General features: G+C 42.7%; 1 protein-coding gene across 1 annotated transcript; it reads right to left on the reverse strand.

The window, feature by feature from the left end:
- Positions 1-3,519: 3,519 nt before the first annotated feature.
- Positions 3,520-9,719, reverse strand: LOC119355230 (CLPTM1-like membrane protein cnrB). Its single transcript, XM_037622016.1, has 12 exons — positions 9,436-9,719; positions 7,990-8,136; positions 7,787-7,901; positions 7,614-7,705; positions 7,387-7,484; positions 6,494-6,531; positions 6,002-6,237; positions 5,679-5,772; positions 5,399-5,589; positions 4,567-4,786; positions 4,116-4,283; positions 3,520-4,027 (listed from the first exon to the last, which is right to left on the reverse strand). The coding sequence occupies exons 1-12, from the start codon at positions 9,643-9,645 to the stop codon at positions 3,843-3,845; spliced, it is 1,794 nt and encodes a 597-aa protein (XP_037477913.1). The 5' UTR covers positions 9,646-9,719; the 3' UTR covers positions 3,520-3,842.
- Positions 9,720-10,209: the final 490 nt, after the last annotated feature.

Genomic DNA, 10,209 nt, shown 5'->3' on the forward strand with positions numbered 1-10,209 from the left:
GGCTAATTCTTTGGTTGGGGCCTGAAGGAGATTGTTTTGGGTCGGCTTTGCTGCCATGTGTTGGTCCTTATGGACGACAAGGAACAAATTTACTATCGAACATGTTTTTTCTGCTAAGCCTGCTGATTGCTTATTTAAGACTTGTATATTCCTGCAGCAGTGGAGATTATTGACTAAGGAGGAGGACAGGGATGCATTTGACGCCATGTTGGCCAAGATCCGATATTCTGCTATCTCCATCCTTCCAAACCAAGCGGACCCGTAGACGTTGCTGCGTTGCTTCGTTATCTTATCTTCTTCCGGCCTGCGTGCCGTGTACTGGCCTGGGAGCCATGTGAAGGAAATATGCCCTAGAGGCAATAATAAAGTTATTATTTATTTCCTTATAATCATGATAAATGTTTATTATTCATGCTAGAATTGTATTTTCCGGAAACATAATACATGTGTGAATACATAGACAAACAGAGTGTCACTAGTATGCCTCTACTTGACTAGCTCGTTAATCAAAGATGGTTATGTTTCCTAACCATGAACAATGAGTTGTTATTTGATTAACGAGGTCACATCATTAGTAGAATGATCTGATTGACATGACCCATTCCATTAGCTTAGCACCTGATCGTTTAGTATGTTGCTATTGCTTTCTTCATGACTTATACATGTTCCTACGACTATGAGATTATGCAACTCCCGTTTACCGGAGGAACACTTTGGGTACTACCAAACGTCACAAAGTAAATGGGTGATTATAAAGGAGTACTACAGGTGTCTCCAATGGTCGATGTTGGGTTGGCGTATTTCGAGATTAGGATTTGTCACTCCGATTGTCGGAGAGGTATCTCTGGGCCCTCTCGGTAATACACATCACATAAGCCTTGCAAGCATTACAACTAATATGTTAGTTGTGAGATGATGTATTATGGAACGAGTAAAGAGACTTGCCGTTAACGAGATTGAACTAGGTATTGGATACCGACGATCGAATCTCGGGCAAGTAACATACCGATGACAAAGGGAACAACGTATGTTGTTATGCGGTCTGACCGATAAAGATCTTCGTAGAATATGTAGGAGCCAATATGGGCATCCAGGTCCCGCTATTGTTTATTGACCAGAGACATGTCTCGGTCATGTCTACATTGTTCTCGAACCCGTAGGGTCCGCACGCTTAAGGTTACGATGACAGTTATATTATGAGTTTATGCATTTTGATGTACCGAAGGTTGTTCGGAGTCCCGGATGTGATCACGGACATGACGAGGAGTCTCGAAATGGTCGAGACGTAAAGATTGATATATTGGAAGCCTATGTTTGGACATCGGAAGTGTTCCGGGTGAAATCGGGATTTTACCGGGTTACCGGGAGGTTACCGGAACCCCCCGGGAGCCATATGGGCCATCATGGGCCTTAGTGGAAAGGAGAAAGGGGCAGCCCAAGGTGGCTGCGCCTCTTTCCCCTCCCCTAGTCCTATTAGGACTAGGAGAAGGTGGCCGGCCCCCCTCTCTCCCTTCCCCTCCGAGGAATCCTAGTTGGACTAGGATTGGGGGGAGGAATCCTACTCCCAGAGGGAGTAGGACTCTCCTGCTCCTCCCTCTTTGGCCGGCCAGCCTCCCCTCCTCTCCTCCTTTATATACGGAGGCAGGGGCACCTCTAAACACACAAGTTGACACAAGTTGATCCACGTGATCGATTCCTTAGCCGTGTGCGGTGCCCCCTGCCACCATATTCCTCGATAATACTGTAGCGGAGTTTAGGCGAAGCCCTGCTGCTGTAGTTCATCAAGATCGTCACCACGCCGTCGTGCTGACGAAACTCTTCCCCGACACTTTGCTGGATCGGAGTCCGGGGATCGTCATCGAGCTGAACGTGTGCTCGAACTCGGAGGTGCCGTAGTTTCGGTGCTTGATCGGTTGGATCGTGAAGACGTACGACTACTTCCTCTACGTCGTGTCATTGCTTCCGCAGTCGGTCTGCGTTGGGTACGTAGACAACACTCTCCTCTCGTTGCTATGCATCACATGATCCTGTGTGCGCGTAGGAAAATTTTTGAAATTACTACGAAACCTATCACCATGTACTTAGACATTCCTCTTCGTGTTCTGGCTTGATACTCTGTTATTCCTGTGTTGGTTGTCTGGATCCTTGTTAACTCTGCCTGGTGGCTTTATCTATAAAGTCAGGCTATGGCCTTTTATCTCTTGTTTTCCTTGTGGTCAAGACAATCATGAGAGTTTTGAAACATGCGGCCAGCACGACATGAGTCATCCAAGTACTGGAAGAGTTGATCGTGTCTTGTACTATTGTCGACCTTGCATTATTAGGGACTTTTGATTCGCGGAAATTTCAAACGCAGGAACAAGAAAAATACAAAATTGAAGTGGCATGGCAACTTGAATTCTATTCTTATGGAATAGCAAACCATAGGAATTTAAACCAGAGAGTGCTTGATGGCACAGAGAAAATAAAGAAATTATTAAAAAAGGTTGGAATAGATGCTAGATTCCTAACAAAATACTATAATACAAATGATTCCTTAGAAAAAAAAAGATCTAATACTACGAATCAAACGACCAATGTAGAAAAAAATCTTAAGAATTTTAATCCTTTGGAAAATCCTACAAAATTCCTTTGAATCAAAGTAACCTTAGGCAGGAGATACCGCTCCCCTCCCTCTCGTCGGTGTTCGTTCGTATATCTGGTCCTGGATCTGGTCTTCATTCATCTGTGTTCGCCTCGCCAGCCTCCGTTTCGATATGGTCTTTGTTTATCTATATGTTCGTGTATTTACAGGTTGGATCCTTCTGATCTACGATTCTCTTCAGCAACAATTTTTGTGGTTTTGGCGTGTTGATCTTGTTCGGCCTTAGCATAATAAATTTTCGATTGTCTACAACAATAAGGTTTGCCTGGCTTCTATGCGGAAGGGATTTCTGGTGTTCTTTGTACTGTCCTAACAAGTTCTGTCAGTTGATGAATAGGTCAAAAGTCTGAGGGGGTGAGGAATGGGGGACCTGTACGTTTTTTTTGAGGGGGAGAGAGAATTTTTTTGAGAATGGGGGGACATGTACGTGGGAGGAACATATCTTCTTTTTGTTGGTGGCGCACCCGCTAACAATATGGGATGGGTCCGTCGACCGTCGAACCAAGTATGCATGCCATGAGATCTACATAACGCCGGAAGATCGACATAGGACGAGGAAGGAGGTGGAGGTCGGCCACCCTTGCTACACGAGGCGACCTCCGCCGCGCAATCCGTCTACTACACTCTCCACCCACCTAGCAACCTCATCCACTCGGATCCATCAGCCCGCCCTGTTCACGAGTGCCAGTGCCAGTGCCCCCCTCTGCTGATCAATCCACGCCGGCTTGTCCTCGGGCTGCAGTCAACTCCCGTCGTGTCAGTCACTCACACTCACCACTGCAGGTCCAGGGACATTCCCCTCGGCCCCCTTGTGCCCTGTATAATACACCAAATCTGAATAATGCCCACCGCATTACGGCCAAAATGCATGTCACTGGTGTGAATTATTTTTTTTTCCAGCAGGCAAAACTTATACATCAACATGTAGGAACAAGCATCCTGAAGATCCATCTAGAAATTGCTGTTGCTAAGCATAAAAAAACAAACCAAAATCAAATAAACGGTAATGGCAACAAGACTATGTGTATTGTGTCCACGCGCCCAATCTGAACCTGTTACATATCCTTCTTTTAATGGTCAGCAACGCGTGAAGATGAGTTCATCAGCGTCGAATTTGGCACACAGAAAATTTGTGCCCGGTGGCCAAAACGGCCTGTGCTGCCGAGATGTGTCTGTGTCGATTGAAGCTTGAGGAGGCTCACTTTGTCTTCTTGTCCTCCGTGCTCGTCTCAGCCTTGGCCTCGATCTGTTGGGCAGCCGCTGCTCCTTCCAAAGTTTGGGGTGCTGCGGGTTCGTCTTCCCCTCCAAAGCCAAACTCGTTGACACGCTTCTTGTCAACTGGGTATACCCACCTCTGGTAGAGGTATATCAAGAAGATAACATCTGCGGAACAACAGGAAATGGTCAGTTAGCAGCCTAAAGACTTGATAAAATGTCCACTGCTATCAGCAATGATACTAGTTCATCTTACCATCTCTGAAAACCGAGAGACGATGCAACCACGGCATCTTAATTACAAATGCAAACAGATCATCAATTATAGTGTTGAGGAACTTGTAGGTCATTTGTCTCCATGGCATGTGAGCGACGGACTTCAGCTTGTAGTTGATAAATAATTGTGGGCACATCATAATGAAACCTGAAAAATGTAAACAATGTATACATAAGTTCCATTACTGATCATATATACCTACGAGAGTGATCCCCACCACTTCAACATGCTACCATGCATGTGAAAACCATTTACACTAATTGTATTACATCAATATTTTACATTGATACAATAATCAAATATTTGTGTTCCAACTTCATCAAAATATATAGCAACCAATTTCCGCAACAACAACAACATGCGGGGTATCATCTAGTTTGCCTAGTGAATCATGAAAAATACGTGAAACGGTGTTGGAGGAATTACTTACCAAACATGTAAACACAACTTGTGAGGGAAGAGAGTATCCACGAGTACCAGCTCTTGTGTTTATCATACTTGAGTGAATAGATAGCAAAACCAGCCATAAGGACTAGAAGGACATACGTAAGATACTTCATTGCAAGCGCATCGTACTCCTTAGTCTTATTCTGTGCATATGACTCACGATCCCGGAATCTCAACATGGGTATCTTTCCACTTCTGTCAATCTGGACTCAAGTGAAGAGAAATTGTTCCAAGAGAGAAAAACTAGTGAGAAAATGCAACAGATTTGTATATCATCAAGCTTTATGAGGAAAGAATAACTCATAAATTAGACCTCACAGTAGAGAATACACTGCGCTTTGGTAATATCTGTATACCATCAAAGTCAAGGAACAGTGATGGCTTAGTCCTGACTTAGCTGACACAAGGTCATGATTCTGGATCATCAACACATGGGTTTTAATAAATGCACCTAAGCAAATGCACAAAACAAGCGCTAACCCAGTATTGCAAATTTGCCACTGAATGATGGGAAAGAAATTCCAAGTGAATAGGTAGTGCTCCCTCTGTCTCAAAATATCAAAAAATGTCTTATATTTTGAGACAGGGGGTGTGCATAATTGGTTTCTTCATACATTGACCCATGAGCTTGATTATTTCAATCCTGTGTCTAGCGCTTTACCCAGTGTTTAAAGTATTTACTTTTCAGGTGAAAACAACTAGGATCAAGTAGTTCTATTTAGTGCATATTGCATGTCAAGCATACCGGCTCTGTTTGTATGCTTGTGTATAAATACTAACAGAACCAAATAATACAATCATCATAATAGGCTTACCTCAACATGCATCGCTTTTCCTATCTTCCAAAATTCAATGCACACACCAACTCCAGAGCTAGCAAGAATCATCCATGATGTATCATTGTCAAGCAGGTACAGAAATATAATCAGCTGACAAATGAAGTTCAGAACAACAGATTTCGCTGAAAGACCTTCCATGGACTTGTTTTTATTCCAGAACTGGATATCTGATCAATGTGAAACATCATAAACACATGAGTTATTGTTGGATTATACTCATTTTTATGGTATTAAATAAACCATGCTGTGCACGTACCATTCTTGAAAGCCAGGAAATCGAACAGAGAGTGGAACAGAGATACAATCATGGTCAACCCCAGTAGATATGGATTTCCTTCAAGGAAAACCCTCTGCAAAAGCAGTCCAAGGTCAGTGAAAACCCGTAACAAGCAAATCTGACTAACACAGCAGGCATATAACAGAAGCAACCATTTCCAAGGAACCTGAATTAGACGTGCATATACTTGGCATCTCACAAAAGAAAGGGACATCACTACCACACAGAACAAAATAGAGCACGTCATATCTCCAAAAAAAAGGCAGGAGTCTGAATGGGCACAGTTGAAAACTTCCATATACCTTGAGCTCATCAGCCTCGCCTTCAAGCATACTTCCATAACTACGATGAACTTGGAAAGACTGCTCAATCTGTAGAAATAATTGCCACTTGGTCATGCTGATAGGACTAACTTCAAGGTTCAAGGTCAGTTCCTTCACAGTCTCGTTGAGTGCTGTCAATTTGTCCCTCAACAGCCAAAATTCATTGAAGAATACAGTTGGATAGTAACTGTTTGTAGTTGGATCCACATTCAAATCTGTATATATATGGTCAAGGAAATACCAATCCTTCCCTCACTGAGAAAATGCTAATCTTAACAAGATATATTTTAAACAATAAATTAGATTCATCAGAAGTTGGCTACGTGCAACGTCATCTTCAAGTCTAAAAAATTGATTCAAGTATAAGAATAACATAGCAGTATGTAACACGTGTGTGTTGGAAGAAAATTCATAGGAAAAAGAAGATAAAAAAGATAATATCACACTATAATTGTTACAGTTGAAGGATACATGGAGCAACATTTGGAGGAATGTTGTTTTGGGGATACCTGTGAAATAAAAATGGTCAAATATCAATTGAAAATTTCATACGACAGATGAACAACAACGAAGAACTAAAAGCCGTGAAACTAGAAAGAAACAATTGTGCAATTGTTACATGGTTAATATGAAGCTGAGATGAGAGAATCCACATATGTCAAAATTAACAAAAAGGATCTAAAATCATAAAAAAGGGCAGCCCAGTGCATGTAGCTCCCGCTTGCGCTAGGTCATGAGAAGGGTCTGACCACTTTGGGTCTATAGTACGCAGCCTTTCCCTACATTTCTGCAAGAGGCTGTTTCCAGGACTTAACCCGTGACCTCATGGTCACAAGGCGACAGCTTTACCGCTGCACCAAGGCTCTATCGGCAGTTTCAGAAGAATCTTAAAACACAAACGATCGCATGGTATAGCAGCGCCGGTTTGTGATTAACATCCACTGGAAAATAGTTTTCAGCATGCAGATTGCGAGTGTATGCCCTTACGGTTAAAAAAAAGTCTCCAAAGTCAAACTTCTTTATAATTGTCCAAGTCTATAGAAAAATGTGCTAATATGCACAACCACGACATCAATATATATAGTATGAAAATATGTTTTATGACGAATCTAATTAAACTAACTTTATGTTGTCGATGTTGACATATTTTTTCTATACATAGACTTGGTCAAACCTAAAGAAGTTTGACTTTGGACAAAGCTAAAACTTCAAATAATTTGGAACGGAGGGGGTACTTCATGATATTTAGAAAGGAAAGTAAAAGATATTAATCACGCCAATGCAATTAAAATTCAAAATGAATAAATAATAGTTCCAGGCATATACAAGTGGAAATGTGAAATATAGTTTTATCTTGTGCATACCGTGTGAAGTCATCAACAAGATTTATTGTCACATTTGGTTTCCAATAAGAAATATATTCAACTGGGCCCTCCTCTTTGTCTTCGGACTCTTTGTTCTCCTGCAGAAATCAAATGCGGTCTTCTGTTAATTGCTTTTTCATAGGAGATATTCTGTGTTTGCTGGAGATAATCTATACTAGAAATTTCTAGTGCATACTGTCCCAACAATAAAGAATCAAGTTAATGACCTTAGGGGGTAGCTTTTCCTCGGACTCATCCGAATCTCCAAGCAAGCTCTTCTTATGACCAGCTTTTGATTTCCGCAAGTATGCCACAATAGCTAAATAGGTATAATGCAGTGAGCATTTCATACAAACATGCAATCAATAAAAAGGACGGTTGAGATGAACAGGAAACTTACGATGTGTCCTTCCAAATGCAGATTTTTGCTCATATTCAGGATCGGTAGGGTCCACAGGGTAACCCGAACGGGAAAAATAAACATGAGCATACAAAGAGCCATTGTGCTTGAGAGCCTATGGCAAGATCCATTGACACAAAATTAGGCAATCCAACAAAATATAACCATAACATAATTGTAAATTGCAGCAAATATTATTCTACCTCCGTTGGATAGTATGTCAGTGTGTGTGTTCTGGTACTGGTAGGTGTCCAGACTGCATATGGTATGTTTGTTTCATGCCAGATGAGTGCATCCTCATTACCAAAGTCGCTAAATTTGTCATTCTCCGATAAATACATCCACATATCCTGCAGCAACATAATCATCATCAATTTGTGTTTCAGGAAAACGCAAAATGGGCAAGACTTCAAGACTAGTGCTTCATGCATGCACTGTGCTACCTCCAAACTGTCATAAAATTTGGGTGGCACTACCGAGGAATTTAATAAATCCAGTAACGTCCTTCTGCTTGATTGGTCCCATTAAAAATGCCAAACATGTAAATTTGGCAAGATAACAAATCAGGCCAAATTTACGGCGGGGGGGTTGACTTCAACTTATAATTTACTGAAAACAGGTACTACATAGCAACATTTGTAATATTCAATTATCTTAATATGTAGACCTGTATAAGACATTACCACATGCCACTGAATCGTCGATTTGACAAAAAAATGGATTTACACCTCCTCGATCAAATATTTGGAGCAATATGATACAACAAGTTACAAGGTCGGTGTGCACCGCATAAACACCAAAAAATAACTTCCCACCCAAAATAAAAAAAAGTGACAATCTACCAAATAAATTGTACAGTTGGCTTTATCTCGAGGAATACCTAGTTCAGACAACCTCACCAAAGTCTACATGAAAAACCCATAAAGAAACGTTATCCATGCATAGTGTGATGTTTTCAGCTTCATTACGGACACACGGTACATTGCATACTATGACATCCTAAGCTTCATCGTGGACAAACATTTCAAAGAACAACAGAAAAAGTGTTTAAACATCAATCATCTTCACAACTCACTCAACAGTGAACCAGCTACACCGCATAATCCAAAATTGTTGAGATCCTTGGTGTATCTTTTCTTTTTCCTTGCATACTCTACTAGTAGTTCCGAACAACTAAGAACGCCCTTGGCCTCCTGAGAGGAGATCATAAAACATCCAACTAACATGCATGCCTTTCTTTTCACAGTACATCAAACCGCAATGCTGTGGAGCACCACTATCTCCGTGATCTGCTTGTTTTAGAACAAACGTGGCCTACTTGTTCGACAGCCTCCAACAGGCACACAAACAACAGGTGTCTTCGCATAAAACCGACTAAATCAGCTCCCCCAATTATAATAATCAGCACAAATACACCCTCTGATATTATTAAGAAAAAGAAAAGTTCGAGATCACAGTAAAAAAACTGATGAGATCGCTGCACAATTTTCACCCCGGAGCAAGCAGAACCCAACAGCACTGCATGAGCGCGGAGCCCCCCGCCTTTACTGACCCCAATAATAAACCGCTCTAAAACCGCCATAGAAACCTAACAACACGCCTCCTCCACCCAAAATCGAAGTTTCTGGGGTGTGTGGGGGCGTTCCCACCATTGGCTCTCCCTTCTGAAAGAGGTTGGACATGAGCAAGCCCGGCTCCGTGGGGGCGCGCTTGGGGCCGAAGAACTTGGACGCGAAGTACCAGAACACGGCCATCCGCACGATGCCGGCGAGGCTCTGGCCCAGGCCGCCTCCCTGCCGCCCAGCCGGGGCCTGCCCCTGCGGCTGCGCCGCGACGGCGGCGGCAGCCGGCTGCGACATGGCCGCCGGCGAGTTAGATCGGGGCGAGGAGGGGGGGAGGGAGCCGCCGAGATGCGATGGGAACAAGAGTTCTTTTTGGAGGAGCTCTGTGTGATTGATTCTCCGGGGATTTAAGCGGGGGGTGTGGTTTTACGATAAATTTATAGGTTTCTTTTGCAGATACGTAGGTGGGTTGTTGAAAAATTAAGCCTGGAGTCCCTGCTCGTGCGGACGCCGGACTGCTTCGGTTTCGCTACTTTCAGAGACGTAATTTCTGAGAACTTTAGGGGTGCTGGCAGTGAAAAGGTAGATGATGCTGGGATTTGCGCAACGAGGCTAGTTGCCGTCTTTAAAGGAAGCAAATTGTTAGGCGCACCCGAGTCAAGGAATCAGCAAGGTTTTTTTTCTGTTTTGATGATTGATGAAGTGCGTCTAGATATATCCGTTTGAACGTTAACGAGAGAGTATAACTTAGACACGACGCACACGCACGCACTCACTGCATGAACAAAAGAGACTCAAGATTGCTGGATTCACCGCAGGTACATATCGACGTGAATGTCGTCTCCACCAAAACATTAATTT

Source organism: Triticum dicoccoides, chromosome 2A (genome assembly GCF_002162155.2).
Source record: "Triticum dicoccoides isolate Atlit2015 ecotype Zavitan chromosome 2A, WEW_v2.0, whole genome shotgun sequence".
Classification (NCBI taxonomy): domain Eukaryota; kingdom Viridiplantae; phylum Streptophyta; class Magnoliopsida; order Poales; family Poaceae; genus Triticum; species Triticum dicoccoides.

Coding starts and splice junctions, on each gene's coding strand:
- LOC119355230 (XM_037622016.1), bottom strand. CDS start 9,645: ATGTCGCAGCCGGCTGCCGCCGCCGTCGCGGCGCAGCCGCAGGGGCAG. Junction 4,284..4,566: donor AAGTTGTGTTTACATGTTTG/GTAAGTAATTCC, acceptor TACATTTTTCAG/GTTTCATTATGATGTGCCCA. Junction 4,028..4,115: donor TCTCTCGGTTTTCAGAGATG/GTAAGATGAACT, acceptor GTTGTTCCGCAG/ATGTTATCTTCTTGATATAC.